This window comes from Agelaius phoeniceus, chromosome 17, assembly GCF_051311805.1.
Source record: "Agelaius phoeniceus isolate bAgePho1 chromosome 17, bAgePho1.hap1, whole genome shotgun sequence".
Classification (NCBI taxonomy): Eukaryota; Metazoa; Chordata; class Aves; order Passeriformes; family Icteridae; genus Agelaius; species Agelaius phoeniceus.
The window spans coordinates 4,234,569-4,261,835 of NC_135281.1; the positions used below are offsets into that span (position 1 = coordinate 4,234,569).

The window sequence follows — 27,267 nt, forward strand, 5'->3', positions numbered from 1 at the left end:
AGACCAGGGCTCAGTGGAGGTGTGACACCCACCAGGAGTCCCCACCACTCTCTTACATCTGTGATGGCCTTCTTTGCCTTCTCCTCGGCGTTGCGACACTCCTGCACCGCGTCCTCCACCTCGCCGCTCAGCTGGGAGACATCTGCCTCCAGCTTCTTCTTCTGGTTGATCAGACCCATGTTCTGCACAGAGAGCAGGTGCAGTGTGACCAGGGCTGGTCACTCACCACGGCTGGACAGACTCACCAGTGCAGACAGGGGGCTTGGCAGTGCCTCCTCACCTGGGAGTGGAGCAGGGTGACCCTCTCGGTGCTCTCCAGCAGCTCCTGCTCTGCCAGCTTCCTGCTCCTCTCGGCCTGCTCCAGCGCCGCCCGCAGCTCCTCCACCTCTGCCATCAGCAGGTTGCTGCGGCGCTCCAGGGCACCCACCTGCTCCTTCAGGTCATCATTGTGGCGCTGGGTGTCATCCAGCTCCATCTGCAGGTCCTGTGGGGCAGCGCAGGGTCACTGGGGACAGCCAGGAGCCGGGCTGGCAGCAGGGACGGCACCGAGTCTGTCCCAACCTTGATCTGGGCCTGGAGCTGGCGGCCCAGCTTCTGGAACTCGGCAGCCTGGCGGTTGGCGTGGTTCAGCTGGATCTCCATCTCGTTCAGGTCCCCCTCCATCTTCTTCCTCAGCCTCACAGCCTCGTTCTTGGCCCGGGCCTCAGCATCCAGTGAGGCCTGCATGGAGTCCATGGCGCGCTGGTGGTTCCGCCTGCAGGACAGGCCATGCATCAGCCACATCCCCTGGGGACACCCAGCCCTGCCCCTGCAGCCACATCCCCTGGGGACACCCAGCCCTGCCAGGGCCACAGTGCCAGCTATTCCCCTGTGGCCACGTCCCAGACTGTCCCCTCACCCCACACACCTCAGGTTCTCAAACTCCTCATCCTTCTCTGCCAGTTTCCTGTCCATCTCAGCCTTGATCTGGTTCAGCTCCAGCTGGATGCGCAGGGTCTTGCTCTCCTCGTGCTCCAGGGCTCCCTAGAGACAGCTCAGCCATGGGAAGGTGGTTCCTGGGAACAGGGCTCCCCTGGCCACCCATCGCACCCTGGCTTTGTCCCCCAGCCCATTGCTCTGGGGGGCAGAGCAGGTGGAGCCACCCCAGGGCCTGCAGTGGTTGCAGGACCCCCATGAATGGGATTGCCAGGGGTCACAGCCTGGCTGAGGACTGTCACCCCACACAACCAGAGCTGCAGGGTGGGCCAGTGGCTCCTGAGGGCAGCAGGAACATATGGGAAACAAGGACTCACCTCAGCCTCCTCCAGAGCTGCTTGGATATCGCTCTTCTCGCTCTCCAGCACTTTCTTCACCTTCTCCAGCTCATGGATAGTTTTGCCTCCCAGACTGATCTGGTCAGTCAAATCAGCAATTTCCTCTGCCAGGGACAGAAGGAGTTTGGTCAGGAAGGAGTCTGTGGGATCAGCCCTGTGCAAGTGATGTCCCCATCCCCCTGCCCAGGCTCAGCCGATGTCCCTCAGACCCTCAAAGAGCAGCCAAGGCTGTGCTTGGGAACATGTCTGCAGTCTGGGAGAGAGCACAGAAGAGGCATTAAGGACCTGGGGAGAGCTGTCTGTCCAACAGCAACACCCCCAAGGCAGCATCATGGCACTTGGCAGCACCATTTGGGAACAGGAGTCATCTGGGGACAGGAGCAGTGGCTCTGCCAGTCCTCCCAGAGTGTGCCCAGCACAAGGGCAGACACACACTGGCATCCCAGCAGGGCAGCTGCATCCCTGCAGTGGATGGGCTGAGCAGCAAGGCCTCTCCTGGCCAACAAGGGACCCAATCCCACATGTCTGAGGACACGGCAGGAGCCTGGGGGTGTCTGAACCCAGTCTTACCCTGCAGGTTCTTGTTCTCCCTCTTAAGGGTCTCCAGGTTGTCCAGGGACTCCTCGTAGGCGTTCTTGAGCTTGAAGAGCTCCGTGCTCAGGCTGCGCGCCTCCTTCTGCGACGCCTCCAGCTCCACCTGGCTCTCCTCGTGCTTCTGCCTCCACTCTGCCAGGATCCTGTCAAAGTTCCTCTGCTTCTTGTCCAGGGCGGCGCAGGCCGAGTTGGCGCGCTCCAGCTCCACCGACAGGTCCTCGATCTCGGTCTGCAGGCGGTGCTTGGTCTTCTCCAGAGAGGAGCACTTGGCGTGGGCGGCCTCCATGGCCTCCTCTGCCTCCTGCAGCCGTGTGGCCAACTTCTTCCTGCCATGGCACCGGGGTGAGCGCTCCTGCCTGCTGCCATCCCACCCCACAGCCTCTCATCCAGGCAGGCGTCGCCACATTTCTCCTCACAGAGAAATGCAAGGCACAACTCCCCAAAGATATTCTGAGATTCGTGTTCTCTGAAGCTCACAGAAAAGAAAAACAGTTCTTATTTGCTGTGCCTGTGTTGTTCACAAGTAGAATTGTGAACAACCTTGTGAAAGATTGTTTACCTGAGGGAATTAGTAATTAGATTCTAGTGTAAGTTTTTTAATTCACCGACCAATTAAATCCATGCGTGTCACTGTCATATTTTCTGAAAAATCCCTTCGCCAGGATTTCTTCTCCTGGGAAGATGAGAAGCCTCAGCTTCTCCATGTTTTGCTGCTCTGGAATGTGGTCTGGAAATTGTTCATCCAAACATGTGAATTGTTTTAATTTAATGACCAATCATGGTCCAGCTGTGTCGAGGCTCTGAGGAGTGACAAGTTTATATTATTTGTTCTTGTTAAGCCTTCTGGTGTATCCTTTCTCTTTCTTTAGTATAGTTTTAATATAGCATAATATAGCATAATATAATATAATATAATGTAATGTAATATAATATCTATCATAAAATAATAAATCAGCCTTCTGAGAAAATGGAGACACATTCTCATCTCTCACCTCATCCTAGGGACCTCACAAACACCACACGTGTGTGTGTGTGTTGGGACTGTCAGCTGACAGTCGAGATGCTGTGCAGTAAAATAGAGTTGAGTACTTAGCAGATGTAATGTAATGTAATGTAATATAATATAGATATTATATTTAGATGTAATGTAATGTAATATAGAATTATATAGTATAATAAAGTAATAAATTGACCTTCTAAAAACATAGAGTCAAATGCACAATTTTCTCTTCCTTCATCAGGGGTGCCCTAATTCTAATTTTACAATAGGAGCGTTCTGTGTCACCCCAGGTCTGTGAGAGCCCCACTGCTGAACAGAAAGTCACCACCTACAAGGACCTGACTTGTGCCATGGGACTTACTTGGCTTCCTCCAGCTCCTCAGTCCTCTGGATGGCATCAGTCTCGTACTTGGTTCTCCACTGGGCCACCTCAGCATTGGCTTTGGACAGGTTCCTCTGGAGCTCGCTCTTGGCCTCCCCCTCCTCCTCGTACTGCTCCCGCAGCAGGTCACAGTCGTGCCGCGAGGCCTGCAGGGCATGGGCCAGGGCATTCTTGCCCTGAGGAAGAGAGAGGAGCAGCTGATTCTGGGCTCCAGGACACAGGCCATGGCACCAGGCCTGGGAGCAGCAGCAGGGAATTGCTGTTCCTCCCAGGTGAAGAGCTGCCCTGTGTGCAGGGTATGTCCCACCTCCCCAGTCCAAGGGGCACTGCCACAGTGTCCCTCAGAGACTGGCCATGCCCTGAAACCTCACCTTGGTCTCTTCCTCCAGCTGCCTCTTGAGTTCCTCAATGCTCTGTGTGAACGAGACCTTGCCACGGCTCAGCTGGTTGATGAAGGACTCCTTCTCCTCCAGCAGCCGAGTAAGCTCCCCTGGGTTAAACACAGCCAAAACTGCTACTTCAGGACTGTAGGGCTGCAATCTGCACTAGCCCACACTCCCCCAGAGCCTGTGGCCTCCAGCTGTCCCCCCACCAGGGCAAGCTGGGCAGAGGTGCACCCAGTTAAAGACAAAGGATGCCAGCGAGGAATCCCTCCTGAGGCACACCTAGCTCTTCCCGCCAGGGGAGGAGGAGGACTGTCACAGACATGTTTTATGAAAAATCCTTTCCTTAAGATTTTTCCTCCTGAGAAGCTAAGATGCCTCAGGAACAAAATGTAACCAATGGTTATCTGCTGCTGTGGAATGCAACAGGTGCATCTGGGATTGGGCTCATGTGGTTGTTTCTAATTAATGGCCAATCACACTCAGCTGGCTTGGACTCTCTGTCTGAGACACAAGCTTTTGTTATCATTCCTTCTTTTTCTATTCCTAGCTAGCCTTCTGATGAAATCCTTTCTTCTATTATTTTAGTATAGTTTTAATATAATATATATCATAAAATAATAAATCAAGCTTTCTAAAACATGGAGTCAGATCCTCATCTCTTCCTCATCCTCGACCCCTGTGAGCACGGTCACAGAGGACAGCCTGCCTGGCTGAACCCCGCTCACAGCCAGGCTCAGAGCACTCTGAGGCAGCCGGGTGCTTTGTGCTCACCGTTCTCGGTCTGCAGCCGGCCCCGCTGCGCGTTCACGTCCGTCAGCTGCCGCTGCAGCTCATCCACTCTGGCCTTGGCCTCGTTCAGCTGGTCCTCGTAGGTGCGGCACAGCTTCTCTGCATTGGCCTGCGGGCACCAAGCACAGCCTGGCTGAGCTCAGCTCTGCACAGAGCAACATCTCCCAGCCTGGGATACCCTGCCCTGCCAGGCACATCCTATGGCAGGCAAGGCAGAGAGCAGGAGCCTGCCAGAGCTCGCTGCCAAGCTAACAGTGGCTCACTGCAGCCAAGCTGCCCAGGAAATGCCTGCCCAGAGCCTCCAGACTTGACTAGGACAAGTAAAGCATCCTGTAGTGACATAGGGACAAGCTACAGGTCAAACAGGGCTTGGTCATGGCACAGTGACACCACCCCATGGACATGGCTGTGCTGGTCACACTGCGCCCTGTCACAGACATATTTTATGAAAAATCCTTTTGCTAGGATTTTTTCTCCTGAGAAGCTGAGAGGCCTCAGAAACAAAATGTAAAAATTATTATCTGCTGCTGTGGATTCAACAGGTGCATCTTTGATTGGTCCATGTTGATTGTTTCTAATTAATGGCCAATCACAGTCAGCTGGCTCGGACTCTCTGAGAGTTATGAGCTTTTGTTATCATTCCTTTCTATTCCTTTCAAGCCTTCTGATTAAATCCTTTCTTCTATTCTTTTAGTATAGTTTAATACATCATTTTCTTTTAATATAATATATATCATAAAATAATAAATCAGCCTTCTGAAACATGGAGTCAACATTCTCATCTCTTCCCTCGTCCTGGGACCCCTGTGAACACCACTACAGCACCCAGCTGCACTGGTGTCCACAGGAGAGACCAACCAGCCCCCTGGAGAACGAGGACTGTGAAAAATGTGTATTTTATGATTGGCTTTATGCAAATATTAAAATGAATATTATATGTGTTAGAAAGTTATGCTGTTTTAATTTTCTTAAGTAGTGTGTTAAATATAGTTTTAGGTTATAACATAAGGTTAAAATAGAAACTACGCTGTGTAGGATACTTCTTTTCTAAAGAAAGGACTTGCACTGAGACAGCAGCCACAGGACACCTAAATCTTTCAGAGAAACAGAATTTATTGCCCCATTATCAGAAGAAATGAACTTCTTGCCTCACTCAGCCATGAAGATGCCGTTAGGATTCATAGGAAGAAGCTGACACTGCCCAGACAGAATCCTGTGTTTGACTGGAATTTATGCATCATGGATGAGGTGTATGAATATGCAACAGGTTGTTGCTTTTAAGGGTTAATCCTCTGTTAACGTAGGTCCTTTTTCACGCTTATGTTGCCCAGAAAAAGGTACTTGGACTGCCTATAACTCTTTGTTTCTGTTGTTTCATATTGTCCTAATCCAAATTGTCCAAAATTTTTATTACTCTAATTATATTGCTATTTTTATCTCGGAATCTCAGCTGGTCAGAGTGACCTTGAGATGCGTTAGAAAATCTCTTTTCTCAGCCTGGCAGTCAAAGAAGGAGTCAGAAATCTTCTGTTCTTGTTCTCAAGGCTGTTTATTGTTTCTTATCTATAAAATTCTTTCTCCAACCCACCAAGGTATGTCTAGCGGATCAGGTTGATGCACACTGCCCATCCTTGGGGCAGTGTTATCTTTTTATACTAAAAACTACGTGTACACTATTTACAATAACTTCTTAATGCCTATCACTTATGTTAGACAGTGAGTTTCAACTCTAAACCTATCTAAAAATGCTAACATCACCTAGAAGATGAAGGCTAGGAAGATGAAGGAAAAAGGACAAGGCACACTTACATTCTTCCATCTTGGGACCCCGAGCCCCCATTCTAAAAACCTCAAAAATCTGTTTTTCACCACGTGACAAACTAACTATTATTCTACTTAAACTTCCTTGACTTCCTCATATAAAGGTTGGTAATTGTTTTTTCCATGGGTCAAGATCAAAGGCACAGGGGTCTTGGGCTCTGTGCCAAGGTCTCTGAGCCTCTTGGCAGGGTCTCGAGTTTTCTAGGGCAGGCAGAGGAATTCCCTGGCTTCTGACATTTTTATAACCATTTTATCACTATGAAACTTTTAAAATTTTAAAACCAAGTGATGGGCGTTTTTCACAAGGACCCACCTTGCCCTTGGTGATGTACTCAACATTGGAGGACAGATCATCAATCTCCATCTTCATCTCGCTCTTCTCCTTCTCCAGTTTCTGCTTGACGCGCTGCAGGCCGTCGATGCGCTCGCTCAGCTCGGCCACGCTGTCCGCGTGCTTCTTCCTCAGCGCGGCCGCCGTGGCCTCGTGCTGCAGCGTGGCCTCCTCCAGGTCCCTCCTCAACTTCAGGAACTCGGCCTCCCTCTTCTTGTTGAGCTCCAGCTGCGTGGCCGTGCTGCCGCCCGCCTCCTCCAGCCGCTCGCTCAGCTCCTCCAGCTCCCGCGACGCCTCCGCCCGCTGCTTCTCCACCTTGGCCCTGGCGGCTCGCTCGGCCTCCAGCTCCTCCTCCAGCTCCTCCACGCGTGCCTGCACACACAGAAAAGGGCAGGTGCTCCAAGATCTGGGTGAAGCTCCAGCATTTATCTATGGTCTCTTCCAGCTAGGTCTTGTCTAGCGCAGAGAGACCATAGATCAATGCTGGAGATTTATATCTTGGAGATTTATATCACACCCAAGATAGCTCAGCTACCTTAGAAGGCATAAAATCAGCAGGGTGGTTTCTGTGGCAGTGTTGGAAACAGAAAAGTTTTAATAAAAGGCAAAATAACAAAACTCTTTACTGAGAAAAACCAAGCCAGGTGCAAGAGGTTCTTGCTCCTGGTGAAACACCCCACAAAAGTGATTAGTTTCTTTGTTCTCTTCTTTTTCTAGCAAATTGCCCAGGCAGGACTTTTTGGCTCCTGTCCAATTGGCCATCCTTAAGTTTGAGGTGAAGTTCCCCAGGTCCCATGAGGTGTCTTTTTACCTAATTGAGGAGAGAAACTTCTGGGCTTTTTTCCCTTTTTAGGAGACAAAGAATAGTTTTGTCACTCCCCATTCCTATACAGCATCTCTGCTCTCTGCAGTGGAGCAGCATCTCTGATGATGATGGGAGGCAAAAAGTCTTGGGCTGTTTTGGAAGGCAGGTGCTCCTTGGTAGCACGTTTGGAGCTCCTGCTCTCCTCTGTCCCTGCCATCAGGATCCAGCTGGCATTAGCTTCTTTTTATGGGAACTTTCATGATTCTGGGGACCTGTCTCTGATAGGAAGAAGCCCATTGACCTAGATTTGGATTTTCAGAGTTTGGTTATTGGATTAAAGGTTTTATTTTGGACAAAGAACTACATATCCTGGAAGCTGTTCCTCAGGCTGGTGATAGTGTTCACCTCAATAGCTCATTCTTTAATTTTCAACCCACCACATTTTGGCAGAGGGCTTGGCTCCTGCTACTCATGCCAGCTTTTTCCAAGGGGATGCCCCTGTGCTCAGAGAGAGACTGGCTCATGCAGATTCCCCTGCACATCACATCTGATGGAGATTATGGACTCCCAGGATGTAAGAACAGTTCTTCCCACCATACCTGGACCTCCTTGATCTTCTTCTGCAGCTGGGCCTCCATCACTTGCCCATCTTCAATCCTTGAGTTCAGCTGACTCATCTCAAAGTCTTTCCTGTACAGACAGAGCCTCTGATCAGACAAACACTGTCCTGACAGGTCCTTCTGGGTCCTAAATTTCCCTGCACTCTACACCCAGGGTAGAGGATGAACAAGCCTACAATGGAAAGGGACTGCAGGGATAAGCAGCAGCTCATGGAAGGCTCACAGGAAGGGCTCAAGTAGCCAAATTGGCAGAGAGCTGGTTCTGAGGGTTTCCCTCTGAGGTCCCAAGGTGTTCTCCAGTTCCCCAGTGAGAATGGGACACAACTGAAGGCTGTGCTTGCAGCTGAGGCCCAGCAGTGTGCTGGATCCTGCCAGGCAGGTCCCTCCTGTCCAGCCCCATGGACAAAGGAAGGTCTGTGAGCCCTGGTCTGTGAGCCTGTCACAAGTTCCTCAGCCTCTCTGCAAAGTGCCCAGGAAATCCAAGCCCTCACTGTGCCTGGGCTGGTCACACAGCAGTGCCCAGAGGAGGATGACACAGCCACAGCCCAGCTGCCCCTGCAGAGACCACACTAAATCTGCTGGCTTTAGAGGTGCCCAGAGCCCAGGCACGTGTCACACACTCACTTCTTGAGCTTCTCATCCAGCTGCTGTTTGTCATTCTCCAGATCCATCACAGACTCTTGTGACAGCTTCAGGTCTCCTTCAAGCTTCCTCTTGGCTCTCTCCAGGTCCATGCGGACCTTCTTTTCTTGCTCAAGAGAACTTTCCAGCTGGAGAACCAAGGGAGGTGGAATAAGGAGGGAAAGGACCTTCTGTAGCCCCCCCTTACCCATGTCCACTGCTGTGGGAACTTCACCAATCCCCTGGAGGCCAGAGGTGTTTCCCAGCTGGTCTCCAGTCCCACTCCCTCAGCCCAGGACTGCTCTCCATGAGGTGCTCTACACCACCTCTTGTTTTGGGGGTAGTTTGCCAATGGGATTATTCATCAACTGGCCATATTAAAGGGGGATCTGGTAACAATCCCACACTCCAGATGCCACTCAGGGACAGCCTTTGGGCTCTCCTGAAGATGTGACCCAAACCTCTCTTGCTTTATTCTCACTGGCCTGTGACTCACATCATCCACTTGCTGCTCCAGTTTGACCTTGGCTTTGGTCAGTGTGTTGACCTTGTCCTCTTCAGCCTGTAGGTCATCCAGGGCCTGCTGATGGGCCTCCTGCAGGGCTTTCTTCTCCTTTGTCAGCTTGGCAATGATCTCATCCAGACCAGCCATCTCCTCAATCAGGTTTTTAACCTGCATCAGTGAGGACGAAAGTAGAGAGCATCTCAGAGGGAGGTGCAAAGCTGCTCCAGCAGCCTGACCCTGGCAAGGCAGGAGTCCATCCATGGGCAACACCAGCTCTGCTCCCCACCCGCAGCCAGCCCCTCTTCCCTCAGTCAGGCTGGCCCCACCAGGTGGGTTTTCCATGCCTCAGATCACTTGCCACAGCACAGAACCATTTGCCTCCAGCCCTCTGGGCAATGAGGCAGGACACAGAGGGGTTTTTCCCTCTCACACTCCCCTTTTCCTCTGCCCTGCCCCAGTTTCCCCACACCAGCAGCCTTATCCCAGATGTTCCTCTGGTGTCCCCACAGGCACTGAGGCTGGCCCCTGCAGGGAGCTTGGTTACCTTGTTCTCTGTGGCGTGTTTCTCTTTCTCCACCTTGGCCAGTGTGATCTCCAGGTCATCAATGTCCTTCTTCAGCTCTGCACACTCATCCTCCAGCTTGCGCTTCTTGGCGGTGAGCTCTGAGCTTATCTCCTCCTCATCCTCCACACGCTCCAGCAGCTCCTTCACCTTGGCCTCCAGCTGGATCTTGGACTTGATGAGCAGGTCACAGCGCTCCTCTGCATCTGCCAGGTTGTCCTGCTCCTGGGAGAGGCACAGGAGAGCAGTGCTCACCCTCTGCCCCAGCACTCTGCTCTCAGCCCTGCTGTCCTGCCCTTCTCCTTGTGGAAGGGGCAGAGCAAGCCTGAGGTACAGCTCCAGTCAGTGCCTGTCATCAAGGTTCAAGCACTCACACTAACCAGGGCCAAAGAGCAGCTCAGTGTTTCCAGAGGAAGGACAAAAAAGAAAAAAAACAGCACAAAATTTGGCAAGCAAACATTGCCATCCCCTCCCACCACCCTGTGAGGAGAGCACCCTTCCTAGAGCCAGGGGATCAGAAATCCCTGTGACAGCCCCAGCATGTGATGGTACTTCAGTTCTGCAGTCTTAGGTTGTGTTTCAGACAGATTGTGACTATGAGGGAGCTTCAGAACTGCAAGAGGCTGAAGGAGGGTTCTAGGATATTCTGCTCCTACTTTTACCCATGGATCCTGCACTGTCTTAACAGCCCAGAGAGAGGGTGAGGCACTCACTGCCTGCAGCTGCAGAGCCAGGTCGTGCTTCTCCTGGATCATGGAGACTTGCTTCTCTTCCAGCTCCTTCCTCTTAGCCTCAGACTTCTCCAGAGCCTCCTTCAGCTTCTGGAATTCCTCCTTCAGGTTGGACATTTCCTTTTCAGTCTGAGCAGACTTGAGTAAAGGCTTGATCTTGAAGAACAGCTTCATCCAGGACCAGTTCTTGACAGCGTTGAAGGCACGGATGTTCCACTGGATGGTGTAGAGGGCGTCCCTGGGGGAATACAAGCACAGCATCATCAGGGGTGGACATTCCCCGTGTCCCATCCTGGCTTCTGCAGGCCTGGATTCTGCTCCATTCTCCACCAGCTGGACAAATGGCAGAATGGTGAATGAATGGGACACTGTCTGCACACTGTACTGGCCCTGCTGGGCTGGGTGGGGTGGCTTGGATCTCAGCTCTCCTCACTCTGCCTCCCTCTGAATCTTCCAGTGCAAACCAGAGGCTCCCCACACCTAGATCCTCCCTACCAGGGCCATGCCAGACCTCTTCCAGGTCTGTCTCCATCCCCCAGGATCAATCACTGCCAGACACAGGCAAACCCCACAGGCCAAACCCACAGACACGTGCAGAAGAGACAAGGAGACACAAAGTTCTGCCTTTTGCCCCCACAGCTCTACCTCCTGCTGATGATCTTCTGATACTCCACACGCATGAGGTGGCCCCGGATCCTGGCCTGGAGCATTGTCAGGACCTTGGCCAGACGTTCATCTCGCATCTCCTCCAGCAAGCCCAGCAAACCAGCCTTGAAAAACACCTGTGGGCAAGAGAGTGGAGTCACCAGCAGAAGGACAGAGGGCTTAGGGTAACACAACCTGCCAGGGAAACATGGAGCTGCCCCCACACATGGCACAGGAACCAGACCTGCCCTGAGCACATCATCTCCCCAGCAGGGACAAGATGATGTTTGGGTGGGACGAGGTCAGGCAGCAGTGACCTGCTCAGAGCTGCTCTTTCTCTTCCCAGCCTGCACCTTCCTCTGCCCTCCTGAGTCCCTTCAAGGGCCACACAGACCCTGCAGAGTGCAGGGCTGCAGCAGGGCTGTGGCCAGGCACAGAGAGTAACAGCAGGGGAAACTTCTCCCTGCCAAGGGTCAGCTGCCCTCTCTCACCTTGGTGTGACCAAACTTGTACTGGGCATGGTCCAGTTCCAGGGAGCTCAGCAGCTTCTCTGTGGCCTTCCTGCTGTCCACAAACTTGTCTTCTGGAATGGCTGCTGGGTTGAGGATACGGTAGCTGTGGGGAAAGCAGAGGGAGGCCATGCAAGAGGACTGCAGCACCAGCATCACCCCAGAGCCCCAGGCATGCCAGTGCCCACTGGGGCCATGGGGCTGCACCACAGGCTGGAGCTGGGTGTGAACCAGCTGCTCCAGGGCACAGGATTGCAGGCACCAGGGAACCCTGGCAGATTTTAGTCCCTGAACATCAGGGAGACTGTGCCAGGACACCACTGTCCTCATTAGGCAGCATGGATGGGACCCTAAGGTGAGAACCCTGAGGATCCATCCCAAGGGCAGAGAGAAATGTGAGCCAGGATCAGAGAAGCCTGAGCCTGTGGATGCCATGGGACAGAGAGAAAGAAACAGCAAGTGTTTCTCACAGCAGCTTGTGAGAATTTTTAGGAAGTTGTAAAGATGTGATAACTTTTTAAGTATAAATAATCTGCAGGTGGTGTTTTTCTACTTCATCTGTCTGTTCTTCTCAAAAACAGTGTGTGAGGAAGATGTTTTTATTAATTAGCCAATCAAATAAAATCTATTGTCTCACTCTATAAAAACCACCAGATTTTCTTGAATAAAACCTTCTTTGCTCTTTGTTCCAGATTGCAAGGCAAGATGTATTCTATCACCATCTGTATGGCAGATTATCTTTTGTCAAGTGGGCAGTTTGCCTTATCTCTCTCTGTGAGTGACCACACCCACTCCTCCCTCAGGGGGACACCTGCTGATAACAGCCATTGAATGTCCCTGCATGGCTGATAAGAGCTACAGCATCCCATTGGGAGATGTGAGCCCAGAGGGAGGAGCCAAGCATTCCTACCTGGATAGAATCTGGAGCTTCTGGAACACCAGCACAGCTTCTGCACTGGATTGCCCAGAGGAACAGCAGCTGCCTCTTGCCCTGGATCTTCAGAGGCAGAGACTGCACCTTTCTCCAGGATCCCTGCTCCAGCAGAACCAGCCCTGGCACTGCAGGAGGGCTGAGCCACAATTCCAATGGTTCTGCTGCCAACAGCCTGACCCACAGGGTGTCAGGCTGGGTTCTGACTCTGGCACTGTTGGTTTAGTGCACTGCATTGTTTATTTTATCCTTTATTTTTTTTCTTCCCTATTAAACAACTGTTATTTCCTGCTCCCATATTTTTGCCTGAGAGCCCCTTAATTTAAAATTTATAGCAATTCAGAGGGGTGGGAAGGGTTTACATTCTCCATTTCAGGGGAGGCTCCTGCCTTCCTTAGCAGGCACCTGTCTTTCCAAACCAAGACACTCTTTCTACAACACTGCCTCCTGCCTGTTCCTGTGTTTTTCTCAGCACAAGAGTGACATGAGCCTTGCCACCTTCCCCCTGCAGCAGCACCTCAAACACCCCGATCCCATCCCAAACTCTCCACACCTGGCACCCCAGAGCCAGCAGCAGAGCTATCCCAAACTGGACGGGCACTGGGGGTTCACAGCAGCTCTGGACAAGCTGGGGAGCAGCTCAGAGCCAGGACAAGTCTGTCTGCCCTGGAAACACGGGCTGGGTGAGGAAGAGGAGGGCGTTACCGCTGCTTGAACTCTGCGTAGAGGATCCTGTTGGGGAAGCCCTTGCGGCAGATGCGGATCCCTTCCAGGACTCCATTGCAGCGCAGCTGGTGCAGCACCAGGAAGGAATCCATGGCTCCTGAGGGGCAGGACACACACAGAGCACGTGCTCAGCCCAAGAAGACAGAGGAAATGCAGCTGCAGCCTGGGTGTGAACCCTGGGAACATCTGTGGTTTGAACATGGCTGTTGGCCTGTCCTGCAGGTGTGTGCTGAGCACCAGTGCTGCAGCCTGGGCCTTGCATGGTGGAACTCAGCCTGGAAGACTCATCCCTGCCTGCTGTGCATCCCATTTTGGGTGTGCATTCATGCCAAGTGCCAGGCTGCACACCCAAAATGGGAGCCTGGCAAAGCTCATTCTCCCCAGCAGAGGAGATTGATCTGGCTCACAGGAGTTTCAGCACTGGGGTCAGGGCTCAGTGCAGTATGAAGAGGGCTGAGGAGAGGGTGGGTGCAAGGATCCCTGCCAGTTCCCAGACGTCCCCAGCCCCCTGAGCTGTCCCATACCTGGGGTCTTTGTCTCGTTGGGGATGATGCAGCGCACGAAGTGGGGCTGGGTGGAGCGCAGGTTGGTCATCAGCTTGTTGAGGTTCTCCTGCAGGGCACACACAGGGTGAGGGGACAGCTCTGCTTCCCTGCAATGCTTCTCTGTCTCTCCAGCTCCTTTCCCCCACAGGCAGGGAGGGAGCAGACCCTGAGAGCCCCTTATGGCAGGAGAAAGGGCATTTCCTCCTGCTATCCTGGCAGGGGACATCCCCACCTGGGGCATGGTCAGAGCCTCCTGCCAGGGTGGGACACTGTCCCCATGGCAGAGGGGGCTGGGCTGGCACACAGGCCAGATGGCACGGGCAGGTTTTGCTGTGCTACAGAATTTTGCAGTGCCAGATGCTTCCCAAGCATTTGTAGGTAAAGTTTTGCTGCAGGGGAGAGCCAGGGACACAGGACTGAGCATATTCCTGGAACAGAGCAGTTCCAGTGCTGGTGTCCACACTGGCTGCAGACAGAGAATGTCAGGATATGCAGGATTTCCCTGCACTTCCACAGTGCTTCACCCCCTCTGGCTGTGGCAGAGGAACTGCTGTGCCAGACTGCCTCTCCTTTTCTCTCCAAGGCAGCTCTACCCTTGATCTTTCCAGCTGCCTTCCCCTGCTTGTACAGGCTCAGCCTGTCCAGGACATGCTCAGGGAAGAGCTCCACATCACCATGGGGCACCTCCTCACCACAGACACCTTTCCCCAAGGCCTGTGACTTATCCAAAAGGAAGAAAGTCACACTTTTCCCTCAACAGGAGCTGCCTTCTGCAAGCACCTTGGCAACGAATCACAGAATATCCAGAGTTGGAAGGAACCCACAAAGATCATCCAGTCCAGCTCCAGGCCCTGCACAGACACCCCAACAACCCCCTCTATGCCTGGGAGTGCTCTCCAAACTCCTGGAGCTCTGGCAGCCTCAGGGCTGTGACCTTTGCCCTGTCACAAGGCTGTCATGGCAGGACACAACCCTCTGTGCTGCTTTCCAGTTGCTGAGCTCTGGGTTGGACCAGTAACCCCAGTGGTGAGTATGGGATGGAGCTGTGTGACATCCTGAGCTGTCAAATGGGCCAGGTCACCCCCCAGCACAGGGAGCTGCCTGCTCAGAGACCTGCAAGATCCTCCTCCATTGTCTTCTGTCCTTCCAGCTGACAGGAATGAGGAGAGAAGTAGCACAGACTTAAAGTGATGTTCATGGAATTAATTATCTAAACATCACTACAAGTCTTAACTGCCTCTCTCTCAGAGGTGGAGGAGCTGCCACAAGCATCACGAGGGCAGGAGCAGCACGAGCCCAGCTCCAGGGGAAGGGAGCTCTGCCAGCCTGGAGCCTCCTGTCCTGCCCTGGGAGCATGGGGACAGGGCTGGGACTCTGCCAGGCACAGCTCCCTTGGCCAGGGGTGACAGGGAGTTGGGGGCTTTGGTCTGGTGGTGTCCCTCAGGAGCTCTTGTGGTCCCTCAGGGCCCAGGAAATGCAAGAAACCAAGTCTTGGCAGGGAAGTGTGACTGCTGGTGGGACCCTCAGCAGGTTCCCCTCATGGCCCTGGATGAGGGACTGGCTCTCACCTTGTGCAGCTGTGACACTGTTTGGAAGGAAGCTGCCTTCTTACGTTTCTCCTTGGTCCCTGGCTTGTGAGGTTCCTCTGTTGGGTTGAAATATTGATTACTTACATCAGCAAAAATCTGCCTGCCTTGAAGGACTCAGGGGCACCCCCAAACACCCCTAAAATTCCCACAGCCCTTGCTGTCTCTAAAGCAGAGGTGATTGTGCCCTGCTGAAAAACAAAGGCACTGACCACCAAAACCACCCAGCAGCCACCTCCCACAGCACTCAGCTCTGGGTGTTGCTCCTCAGCTCCTGGTAGCAAGACACCCCTTCACACTCCCAAAGTCACAGGGCCACCACAACAACCCTACAACCCCACACAAGCCCTTAAACCAGCACCCACCAACTTGGATTTTAGGGATCAGTGTGGATTTTCCCTTGGCCTGGGCTGCCAGGGACAGGGATGCTGCACCAACATCTGGCAGGAGAGGAGAGGAGAGGAGAGGAGAGGAGAGGAGAGGAGAGGAGAGGAGAGGAGAGGAGAGGAGAGGAGAGGAGAGGAGAGGAGAGGAGAGGAGAGGAGAGGAGAGGAGAGGAGAGGAGAGGAGAGGAGAGGAGAGGAGAGGAGAGGAGAGGAGAGGAGAGGAGAGGAGAGGAGAGGAGAGGAGAGGAGAGGAGAGGAGAGGAGAGGAGAGGAGAGGAGAAGAGAAGAGAAGAGAAGAGAAGAGAAGAGAAGAGAAGAGAAGAGAAGAGAAGAGAAGAGAAGAGAAGAGAAGAGAAGAGAAGAGAAGAGAAGAGAAGAGAAGAGAAGAGAAGAGAGGAGAGGAGAGGAGAGGAGAGGAGAGGAGAGGAGAGGAGAGGAGAGGAGAGGAGAGGAGAGGAGAGGAGAGGAGAGGAGAGGAGAGGAGAGGAGAGGAGAGGAGAGGAGAGGAGAGGAGAGGAGAGGAGAGGAGAGGAGAGGAGAGGAGAGGAGAGGAGAGGAGAGGAGAGGAGAGGAGAGGAGAAGAGAAGAGAAGAGAAGAGAAGAGAAGAGAAGAGAAGAGAAGAGAAGAGAAGAGAAGAGAAGAGAAGAGAAGAGAAGAGAAGAGAAGAGAAGAGAAGAGAAGAGAAGAGAAGAGAAGAGAAGAGAAGAGAAGAGAAGAGAAGAGAAGAGAAGAGAAGAGAAGAGACTGAGGTAAAAAACAGGGTGAGGGGGTTCCTCACCTGAAGCAGAGCCCACATAGTTCTCATAGAGGGAGGCCAGGAGCTTGTTCTGGGATTTCTGGAAGACGGACACCACTGTCTCGTTCAGGGGGTCCTTGTTCTTGTCCAGCCACCCCACGATGTTGTATGGCACCTGTCCCAGGACAGGAAAGGTCAGGCCAGCCCTGTCCCTGCCCAGGGGGAGCTGTGGGGGCTGGGAGGGGCTGCCAGGGACGTACCACACCAGCGTAGTGCACCACCTCAAAGTGCGCCTCGTACTTGCGCTTCTTGTCCGGCCGCGGCTTCTGGAAGTTGGGCGACTTCCCGATGTGGTTGTCGTAGAGCTTGGACTTGAAGGTCATGTCAGAGGCTTTGGGGAACATGCACTCCTCTTCCAGGATGGACAGGATTCCCATGGGCTGCAGGGAGAGGGGGGATCAAGAGGACTGAGCTCGGTGTTGCCACGTCCCATCCCAAAACAGGGATGCTGGGGAGATCCCATCCTAGCCCAGGTGCAAGACACTGGCCATGGGGCCAGGCTGTCATTGGCATATTCCAGGCTGCACCTGACCTCCATGTGGGACTGGCCAGGCCTGCAAGACATGGCAGTTTGCCCTAGTCCAACAGATTGTTGAGAAGGAGGGATCCTCTCCAGGATTGTTCCTTTTCAAAAAAAATAAAAAAGAGTTTCCTTCATGCAATGGTGGAAATATTTTCTACAAGCTGCTCTGAATCAGTGAATGCTCAAGAGGCACTGATGGGCTGTAAGTGGGTAGAAAGAAAGGGGAAGAGATGATTGCTCTCTGGAGGAAAAGGCTGCACCAAGTTTTGTGGCTCCCCAGTGGGTAGAAACAGAATTTCCATGTTTTCATAAAGTCAAAATTTGTGTGGAAAAGATCTCAAGGGGCTGGAGGCTCTGAGCTGTAAGTATTGGGAAAAAAATGTTGGGTACTTGCGCCTGACCTGGAAGGGAATAATTAAATTTTGGTAGCAGAGCACCTCTCTGTTGCAGCCTTTGCAAACAAACTGTCCCCCAGCAGTACCATTTCTGTGCCCTGCCTCACACTCTACCTTCTCAATCAGGTCAATGCAGGCTTGCAGGTCCAGGCCAAAGTCAATGAAGACCCATTCAATGCCTTCCTTCTTGTATTCCTCCTGCTCCAGGACAAACATGTGGTGGTTGAAGAACTGTTGCAGTTTCTCATTGGTGAAGTTAATGCACAGCTGCTCAAAGCTGTTGAACTGCAAGAACAAAGCAGATGTGAATCAAAAGGAGAAGCTCCAGAAGGGAAGGTGTCACCCTGTTTTTTTAAGATTTTCTAAGCCTTCTGATGTTTACATTCTTCTAACGAACTTTCTCACACACTTTCTGTAAATAACTCATTGTTTTGCATTCTTTTCTGGAGGAGAAGAAATTTGATGGACTGTTGGTTTGTCCAGTGTCATTGGGGAGGTGGCACTGTCACCCTCCAATCCACTGTCACTTTTGGAAATCTATAAATGTTGGAGTCAGAAATTAAAAGTGCTCTTTTCACCCTGGGAGAGCTGTGTGCACATCGTGTTATTTCGTGTCCTATAGGGACGGGCAGGGATTCACTCTTGTGCTTTGCCTGGGTCTGAAGGGTGATTCCTGCCAGGCTCAGCTGTGTGGCTGCCACAGCAGGTAGCCAGCAATCACTAGAGATGTGCCCACAGCAGTGTTAAATCATTCCTGCTCGCTCCAGATACATCAATCCAGACAAGAGCCCCTCTTCTCATCAAGGCCAGCACCTTCTTAGAGGAGCTCTCAAACCCCAGGGGACTGAACTCCCTGAACCCACTGCAGGGGCCTGCAGAACTCACATCAAAGATCTCAAAGCCTGCAATGTCCAGCACCCCAATGAAGAACTGCCTGGCCAGCTTGGTGTCCAGGGTCTTGTTGATGCGGGCCACCAGCCACTTGAACATGCGGTCGTAGGTGGCTTTAGCCAGGGCCCCCACAGCGTACAGCACCTGCAAGGCAAAGCCCAGAGCACACATGGTTATGAAAAATCCTTTCCTTAAATGTAACCAATGGTTATCTGCTGCTGTGGAATGCAACAGGTGCATCTGGGATTGGTCTCATGTGATTGTTTATAATTAATGGCCAATCACAGTCCAGCTGTCTCAGACTCTCTGGTCAGTCACAAGATTTTATTATCATTGCATTCTTTTCTATTCCTTACTATCCTTCTGATGAAATCCCTTCTTCTATTCTTTTAGTATAGTTTTACTATAACATATATCATAAAATAATGAATCAGCCTTCTGAAACATGGAGTCAGATCCTTGTCTCTTCCCTCATCCTGGGACCCCTGTGCAAACCACCACAAGTGAGCTTCTCCCTGCTCCTGCAGGAGCCACAGGCTGACAGAGAGCTCCTCCTGGCACACAAAGGATGGACAGACACATCCAAGGAGTTTATGGTTACAGCACAAGCTCCAAAATTGCTTTGCATTCCACACAAGTGTGTTCCTGCCTACCAGGCCTATCTTGCCTCCAAGGTCTTAGGATATAAATTCAGTTTAAAATGACATTTTCAGAAGCCTTGTGCCTACAGCCCACTTTGGATAGGACACCAGCTGCTGAGGTCCTCCTGAACTTTGCTCAAGGACTGGCTTGCACTATTCAGGCCAGGTCTGGGTTCCCAGCTGGGGTGTGGCTGGAATCTGACAAGACACGTGTTTGGTGCATTTGAGTCTTCTACAAGATCAACTCAGATGAGTGTTTAGATATCCAGAGTTTTCTAATTTTCAGGGCTGAACTCTTCTCAAGAGTGTGACTGTCTCTGAAGCAGATCCACAGAACCTGGACCTGCTCTGGCTGAGATCCAACCTCATTGCAAAGACACCAGATTCAATCTCCAGCCTTGGTTAATGTGCAAAGCTATCAGCCAGCTCTGCCACCCATTTCCCCTGCTCTTAAAAGCCAAGAACTGTGGATTCACCTTCTCCTGCTGCTCTGGATCTCCCCCTACACCCACGACAGTGAACTGAAGCACCAGTGGCAGCCCAGTGTCCTGCTGTGCTGTCACTCACCTGCTCCACGTTCTGCCCCTTGGTCACGTACTCATTGCCCACTTTGACACGAGGATGGAGCAGCCCCTTGATGAGTTCAGCTGAGCTGATTCCCATGAGATAGGCAGCTTTGTCAGCACCTGGAAGGCAGCACAAAGGCATGAGGAGCCTGCAAGGAGGGTCTGGGAAGGGGGAAAGGAACCAAAATAAAAAATGATCTGCTCTTGTGATAATCAGTGCTAACCACACTGTTTTTTCCACCTCCTCCAGTGTCTAATGTGATTTTCCATCTTGGATAGTCTATGATGCTTTAAAGTTTAACTTTCTGACTGAGAAGTTACTGTTTGGAGGCCTGCTGCACCTTATCAGGTGCTTATCAGGTTTTAGCCTTATTGATCTGGGATTCTCTATGCATTTTCCAGTGGAGGTTTGAATTTCCACACAGCAGATTTGAATTGACCAGAAGAGAGGTGATTGTCTTTCATAAACTCCTGATAGCAGATTGTAGCTAGCAAATCACCTCTGCAGGGAAATCAGTGCCATATCAAAACCTTCATTAATGACCAGGTAGCAGCTAAAGGCTGTGTTGCCACTCCTGAGGCACAGAGAACTTTTCCTTCATGAATGTTAACGTGACAAAGACTGATCCAGGTGATCATTTCTGCTGGATCCCTGCTGCAACCTTCAGAGTACGTGCCAGAGCTCCCCCTTCTCACTCTCCCACGTGCTGGAAAGTCACCCTCTCCCTTCAGGTTTGCTCTGCACTCTGTCTGTTCTCAGATCTGTGCATTGCATTGGATTTTGCTGAGCAACCAACCAGGGAAAGTGTTGGACAGTGATTGTGTCCTACTCTAACAGCTCTTCAGGAGGCTGTGAGCTGAGCAGGTCCTGCTCCCAGCCTGGCTGGAATGCTGTCCATTGAAGTGCAGGAGGTGAAGAGCAGGAGGAGACTGCACAAGATGAAGCCCAGCAGGGCTGTGACACCCTAGGATGCTGCTGAGACAAGTCTGATGCAGATGAGGCCACCTTGCAGAGAGATTGTCCCAAAAATTCCTGCTCAAGGCCAAGCCCTTGGAGCACCCCCACAGGGCCTAAATCAATGAGGGATCAGGGGATCAGGGTCCCTGACCTCCACAGGCCAGGCAGGGGGAGTTATCCCAATCTGGGCAGCTCTGGAGTGTTGGGGAAGATGAAACAGGAAAGCCTTATCAATATGATTGTCTGGCAAAAGATTTTGAAAATATGGAAAGTATAAGTGAAATTGAAATGAAAGCAAGCTTTGAGACACCTCAGTTACTGAACAACTGGAAAACAATGGTGTGGCCAGCTGAAGGTGATCCCCTTTTAATGGAACAACACCCTCTGCTTGCAGACAGGCCCAAGGGTCAGAGCAGACCCCACTGGCTGGGCAGAAGGGGCCCAAAGAGGAGTTTTTAGGGTTTAAAATGTAACACAGGATGGTAATGTAATGATTCTTACAGGCTGTATGTAAATGCTGTAGGATTTGTATCTTGTACTAGATTGGTTGGTGAGAATCAGAATATTCAACACAGAAGATTCATTGTATTGTAATGGGAACCTCACTCTCTTTTACTCTTCCTCACTCTCTCGTCCTCTTCACCACTCTCTTGCCTTCTTTCTCCTTCCCACCCTCTTTACTTCTCTTTTCTGCTCTGAGCTGTGCCTGGCAGCTCCCAGCAGGGCCCTGCCCCCAGGCCCTTTGCAATAACCCCAAGTTCCAGCCCTGGCTGCAGAGATCTCTCGTGTCCGTCTGTCCTGACCATCCTACCCCCATTGCTCCTGCACTGGAGCCCAGAGCCCCACTCACTTTCAGTGCCATCAGCCTCTGCCTGCTCTTCCCGCTGCTTTTGCTTGAATTTCATGTTCCCAAAGTGCATGATGGCCCCCACTATTTTATAGGAGCCGTATTTCTCATCGCTGCTGAAGCCCAGGATGTCCATGGCGTGCTGAGGAGACACAAAGCAGTAGAGACAGAACAAATTCACCACGCTGAGGTGAGGGTTGGTTCCTCCTCCCACTGTCTCCTAAGGTACCCTCCCTGTCCTGGGGCTGGCAGGGTGCCCTCTCTGCTGGGCACCTATCCAAGGAATCCTGTCCATGGGCTTTGAATGTGGCTCCAGCTCCCACAAGACCCATTTGAAAGGCAAACGACTGGCTCAGCATCCACAAGGAGGAGGTGCTCCAAGCTGAGGGCTCAGAAGGAGACCTGACTGATCTCTACAGCTCCCTGACAGGAGAGGGCAGCCAGGGGGGTCAGGCTCTGCTCCCAGGGAACCCGGACAGGATTGGGAGGAAACGGCCTCAAGCTGGTTCAGGTTGGACATCAGGAGGAATTTCCTCACAGAAAGAGTTGTCAGGCATTGGCAGGGGCTGTCCAGGGCAGGGCTGGAGTCCCCATCCCTGGAGGTGTCCAAGGAAGGGCTGGACATGGCACTCAGTGCTCTGGGCTGGGTGTCAGGGTGGGGATAAATCAGGTTGGACTCTATGGTCTTGGGGGTCTTTTCCAAATGTAATGATTCTGGGATCTTCTTTTTTATGGGCACTATGGGAAGTGTTCATGTGCCTCAGGCCCTTCCTGATGCAGGGAATGACTCTCCCTTCCCTGCCTGGATGAGGCTGCTGGTGCAGATCAGAGTCACTCTGCCCCTTCCTGGAGGCTCCCAACAGCCACCCATGATCCATAGGGAAACCCCAACTGATTTAAACAGGGACACACAGAGGGAAATCCCAACTGATTTCAAGAGGGAAGGCAGAGCACAGCCCCAGAGCTGCCCAGAGGAAGGCTGTGCCCTCCCCAGGCCCAGGGCTGTGCACATACATCAGTGGCCATGAGCTCCTCGCCGTCATCCAGGTTGTCCACTGTTGTCACCCCCTGGGAGCAGAAGTGGTAGTCATAGGGGTTGAGGGACAGCAGCAGCATATCTGCAGGGGGAGGACATGCAGAGGGTGAGGCCAGCCTGGCAGGGACGTGCCTGGACAGAGGGACAGCCCTGCACACAGATGGAGCAGGAAGGCTTCCCCAGCCTCACCAGCTGGGGGAGGAACAGCCTCTTCCAGCACAGGCAGGTCCACACGTGGGTCCACCTCTTCTGTGCTTGCCTCCTGCTTGCTATCTTGGGACATGGCCTGGCTGCAGACTGATTTAGAAGTGGCCACCATGCCCTTGTGACTCCAGATAAGATTACTGCTCCCTCAGACCTGCCTAATAAGGTGCTGTTCAGCACCAAGCTCAGGAGCCCTCAGCCAAGAGCTGACCACCCCAGGGGCTGTGCCAGCCATCCTTCTGCGTGGGGAAAGGCTTCCTGAGTGGGATGTGGCACCAGGAGGCTGCTCAGAGCTGCCCCAGCACAAACTCAGAGCAGGTGGAGCTGTCCTGAGGATCACATCTACACCAGTGCCCAGAGAGAGCTGGGCAGCTGTGTCCCAGCTCACCTGGAACAGGTCATCTCACTGGCTGAGGAGGCTGCACAACACTTCCCTCCATCCCAAAATGAGTAAATGTGCAGCCTGCACACGTTGAGGTCAGTGCTGTACCCACAGCCCCACGAGGACTCTGTGCAAGGCAGCTTTGCAAAGCACAATCCCACCTTGCAGATATACCCTGGGTGACCTCTGCTCCTACACAGTGGCAGAAAGGGCTTTAGTCTGGCTTCTCAGCCTGTGAGGATAATGGAGGCTGGGCTAGATGGCCCCTTGAAATCCCTTCCACCCTAAATTCCACCACTCCCATGATCCTGCACTGCTAGCAAAGCATCCAAGGGCAGAACCTGCATGGTGAGCTGGGTCTGCTCATTCCTGTGGACCCCAAGGCTGACAACAGGGCTCTCTGAGGCTGTTTTCAGGCCATCCTGCTCTAAGGGCTGTGCTGCACCTTTGGCTGCCTTACCTTGCAGCTCTGGTTTCTTCCCAGACAGGATCTGGTAGAAGATGTGGTAGCTCCGCTCTTTGGGTTGCTGGAAAATCACTCTGGATTTTTCCAGAAGATCTAGAATGAAGTAGGGCAGAAGGATCAGAGCAGGGCTTGTCCCTTCCCAGAGCTGAGCACAAATTGGGGGGATGAATTCCCTCCCCAGGGCAGCTACTCACAGATGTCAATGTCTGCAGAGGCCAATTTCCCTGAGGGACCAAAGTGGATCCGGATGAACTTGCCCTGAAAACACCCACAGGAGGTAAGTGCTGGGCTTGCCTACAGAGCTACAGCTCTGAACAGCCCCTAGAAACCGAATTCATTTCCCACTTCTTGAGCTTCTGCTGATGCCAGGCAATTTACTGAACTCTCTAAAGGGGTGAAGCTCTCTGCTTTGTAATGTGAAGAAGCTCAAAGAGCATTGCCCAAGGGTTTAAATACCAGGCAGGCAGAAATTTCACTGACAGCAGATAAACCCCTGTCCTCAGGTCTATTCTTACCACTGAACCATTCTGTGACCCAGAGCCTGCCTGCAGCCCCTGCTCCGTGCTGGGCTCAGGGTCTCCCCCAGCAGTGCCTCCCTGCCCTCCAGGCACAGCAGAGCCAGGCTGGGCTCAGCCAAAACGGTGCTGCTTCCTGGAAGGGACACACTTGTCTGTCCCAGAGCACCCCAGGCTGTGCTCAATGTCCCTCTGAGCCTTGGGATGTCACAGGCTGTGACATCAGGGCCATTCGTGCTGGCCACCATTTGCTGCACTGAAAAACCAGAAAAACTCTGGTGGTCCAGTGCCACTGGGAAGCAGCCCCAGCTCCCTGCCACGTGCCTGTGGCTCCCAGGGCACAAGGCCACAGTGCCACCCACTGTGCATGCAGCCCAGCCAGCAGCCACAGCTCCCTGCCCCACTCACAAAACGCGAGGAGTTGTCGTTTCTTATGGTTTTGGCATTGCCAAAAGCCTCCATGGCTGGGTTAGCCTCGATGATTTGATCCTCGAGGGTGCCCTGGGGAACAAAAGCAAAGGGTGTGTCACACAGCCAGAGGGGACCTGTCACCAAGAGCAGGAGCAATGCCAGGGGCTGCTGGCTGCTCTCCTCAGCTGTGCCTGGGACCTGCTGCCCCCGAGGCATCTCCATTTATCAGCACAGCTGGGGTTTGCAGCAGTGCCCTCTGTGGCCTTCTCCTCACCCAAACTGGTGAGGACAGGGCCACAGAGCTGGCACCAGCCCCAGGCTGCTGTCCCCTCTGCACACAGCAGTCCTTGCCCCCTTTCTTAGGAGCTACACGATGTAAACCAAGAGCAAGCTCGTGTTGTCACAACAGGCTGAATCATTTCAGGCTCTCTGGCATCAGGCATTTCCTCTTCCACCAAACCAAAGTCTAGGAGAGCTCACATAAACAGCACTTTGTGAAACAAGGTCCCTACACCGACAGGGTCCCAGTGTGACAGGAATACACAAGTGCCAGCTGGAATGATCTGCTGGGAATACTGGGGCTCTCCTGAGCAAGCCCCAAGATGAATCCTCTCCTAACCTTGTTTTCCTGCATGTGTTTCTCTGCTCAAAGGTAAAGAGACACCCTCTGCCTAATGCAGGTAAAGCAGGAGAAGGATTTGAGGAGAGGAGCAAGAGACTGCTTGAGACACCACATGAAGGAGGGTGGGGTTTGACACCTGCTACAGAGTTTGGTGGCACAGACACCTGCAGGACTTTTCATGAGAGCTTTGCCCATACTCTGACACATTCCAATCCACAGGGCTTTCCTCAGGTGGGGAACACCAGCTCTGGGCTCTGCCCACTCAGAGCCACCCTCTTTCCAATGCTGGAACCACAACTGCTCCCCACCTCTGCAGCTCCAGCTGTTTGAAGGGCAAAGGAGACTGGGAGCAGCTGGGCATCACAGTTACCAACACACCTGAGTATCCCTTGAGCTCTTATCTCTAAATTCAGCCTGGTCTGGGCAGCCCCAAGACCCACAGGTTCAGCCCCTGAGCTGCCTCACCCTGTTTGTCCCAGTGGGCACTCATGTGATGATGAACATCCCCAGGCAAGGGTGTGCACCAGCTGAAGGCTCAGAGAAACCAAGGATGTGTGACTGAGCCCTTGGGGCTGAACCTTTGCTGGGTTTCCTTGGAGCAAACACCTCAGAAATGTCCCCCAGGCAAGGACATCAGCTCTGGATAGAAATGAATGTTTCCCTTGAAGGAGAAGTTGGAGTCAGAAAGGCAGAAAGAGATGAACCAGCAAAGCTTCCAGCTGTGGGAAGGAGGCAGATACAAAGCCAAGAGGAGAACTAAACACTGCCCAGGTGCTGCTCCCAGACCTAAGGAGGAGGCCCCACACATCACCCCATCACAGCTCTGTGGTGCAGCAGAACTCTGGCCTCAGCATTAAAGAGACCACAACACTTACCCCAGTTTTAGTGGCAAGAGCTGCCTAGAGAAAGGAGAGAAAATTATCTTTAGAAATCCAGAAAAGCCAGGAAAGAACCACAAGAAGCATGGTCAGAAAAGCAGGGCATGACCATTTAGTGCCAAAAAAAAAATCCAAGAGAAAAAAAAAAACCTCGGAGGATTAAACTTTATAGGAGAGGCCAAAAAGTTGTTAAATAGATTAGCTCAAGAAAATAAAGAAATGCATCAAAAAGCAAGAACTGTTAAATCCAAACTTGAAGAAGAGGAAAGAAAATAATGCTGAAGTATTGCTTGTCTGATACCTAAAGCAGCCAGTTTGCTTCCTCGAGGGGAAAGCAGGCTGGAGCCTCAAAGTATCCAGAAGAAATAAGCAATTGCAAGGGCAGCTCAAAAATAACCAGCACCAAAGAAAAGCAAGATTCAAAACAAGAGCAAGAAAAGCACGAGGTAGAAAAGGGTCAAAATCAACAAAAGGAGGGGAAAAAAAGGAGAAAATGCTGAAAAGCAAGGCTTAAAAGAGGCAAGGTGAGAAATGGAAGGTTTACTTCATCCCTTTAGTGTTCCTTAAGAGGATCACTGGGGTGTTGAAAGAGGAAGAGAAGAGAAAGAGAACAACTGAAGCACCTCTTCCAGGCTGCATGGATTGAGCAGCCACATTAAAAAAAAAAAAAATCCATTTCCCCTTGAGCAAAATAATTTCAAGCCTTGCTTGTTCAAAAGTCAGGGAAAAGCCAAGCCCTGGGTGGGTCAGACCAAAATGCAAAAAGTTGGGGAAGAAAAAGTAAGAAGAAAGGGGAAGGCAGGGAAAAAAAATTAAAAAAAAAAAAAAAAAAAAAAAAGGAAGAAAACAACAAGAACTTGTTTGAAAAGAAGATCTTACTAATTTCTTGCCCGGTGTGTCGCCCAAGGCTGCGACAATGGCAAAGTACTGAATGACCCGCTTGGTGTTTACAGTCTTACCAGCACCAGATTCTCCGCTTAGAGTGACAGAAATACACAGATAAGGGCATGAGGCAAAGAACAGGCACAAATTCTCCACTTAGAGTAACAGAAATACACAGATAAGGGCATGAGGCAAAAAACAGGCACAACCATCCCAGACAAGCCAAGCCTCGGAGGATGGTGAGGCTGCAGCACTCGCTCACCCCCCAGCCCACAGGGGTGCTTGTGTTTGGGGTTTGCCCTCGGAGCCACACCAGCTCCGGGCTGTCCGTGTGTCCCTTGGGGGCCACACCAGCTCCGGGCTGTCCGTGTGTCCCTTGGGGGCCACAGCAGCTCCGGGCTGTCCGTGTGTCCCTTGGGAGCCACACCAGCTCCGGGCTGTCCGTGTGTCCCGCCAGGGCTCAGC

The 27,267-nt window shown here is 52.2% G+C and overlaps 1 protein-coding gene across 1 annotated transcript in view; it reads right to left on the reverse strand.

Moving 5' to 3' along the window:
• Window positions 1–27,267, reverse strand: part of MYH7B (myosin heavy chain 7B) — a 33,350-nt gene that overhangs the window by 1,569 nt on the left and 4,514 nt on the right. Inside the window, exons 6-37 of the mRNA XM_054644748.2 lie at window positions 26,800–26,896; window positions 25,918–25,941; window positions 24,418–24,510; window positions 23,689–23,752; window positions 23,489–23,587; window positions 22,421–22,524; window positions 21,410–21,548; window positions 19,603–19,721; window positions 18,389–18,538; window positions 17,618–17,788; window positions 16,786–16,965; window positions 16,568–16,700; window positions 15,385–15,461; window positions 13,796–13,883; window positions 13,251–13,368; window positions 11,597–11,720; window positions 11,106–11,242; window positions 10,443–10,698; window positions 9,712–9,954; window positions 9,159–9,335; window positions 8,666–8,811; window positions 8,021–8,111; window positions 6,599–6,988; window positions 4,447–4,573; window positions 3,661–3,779; window positions 3,269–3,465; window positions 1,884–2,233; window positions 1,293–1,417; window positions 908–1,023; window positions 562–754; window positions 281–484; window positions 57–182 (exon numbers count right to left, since the gene is read on the reverse strand). Coding sequence (XP_054500723.2) covers window positions 57–182; window positions 281–484; window positions 562–754; window positions 908–1,023; window positions 1,293–1,417; window positions 1,884–2,233; window positions 3,269–3,465; window positions 3,661–3,779; window positions 4,447–4,573; window positions 6,599–6,988; window positions 8,021–8,111; window positions 8,666–8,811; window positions 9,159–9,335; window positions 9,712–9,954; window positions 10,443–10,698; window positions 11,106–11,242; window positions 11,597–11,720; window positions 13,251–13,368; window positions 13,796–13,883; window positions 15,385–15,461; window positions 16,568–16,700; window positions 16,786–16,965; window positions 17,618–17,788; window positions 18,389–18,538; window positions 19,603–19,721; window positions 21,410–21,548; window positions 22,421–22,524; window positions 23,489–23,587; window positions 23,689–23,752; window positions 24,418–24,510; window positions 25,918–25,941; window positions 26,800–26,896 — 4,777 coding nt within the window. The remainder of the gene's footprint in view (window positions 1–56; window positions 183–280; window positions 485–561; window positions 755–907; window positions 1,024–1,292; window positions 1,418–1,883; window positions 2,234–3,268; window positions 3,466–3,660; window positions 3,780–4,446; window positions 4,574–6,598; window positions 6,989–8,020; window positions 8,112–8,665; window positions 8,812–9,158; window positions 9,336–9,711; window positions 9,955–10,442; window positions 10,699–11,105; window positions 11,243–11,596; window positions 11,721–13,250; window positions 13,369–13,795; window positions 13,884–15,384; window positions 15,462–16,567; window positions 16,701–16,785; window positions 16,966–17,617; window positions 17,789–18,388; window positions 18,539–19,602; window positions 19,722–21,409; window positions 21,549–22,420; window positions 22,525–23,488; window positions 23,588–23,688; window positions 23,753–24,417; window positions 24,511–25,917; window positions 25,942–26,799; window positions 26,897–27,267) is intronic.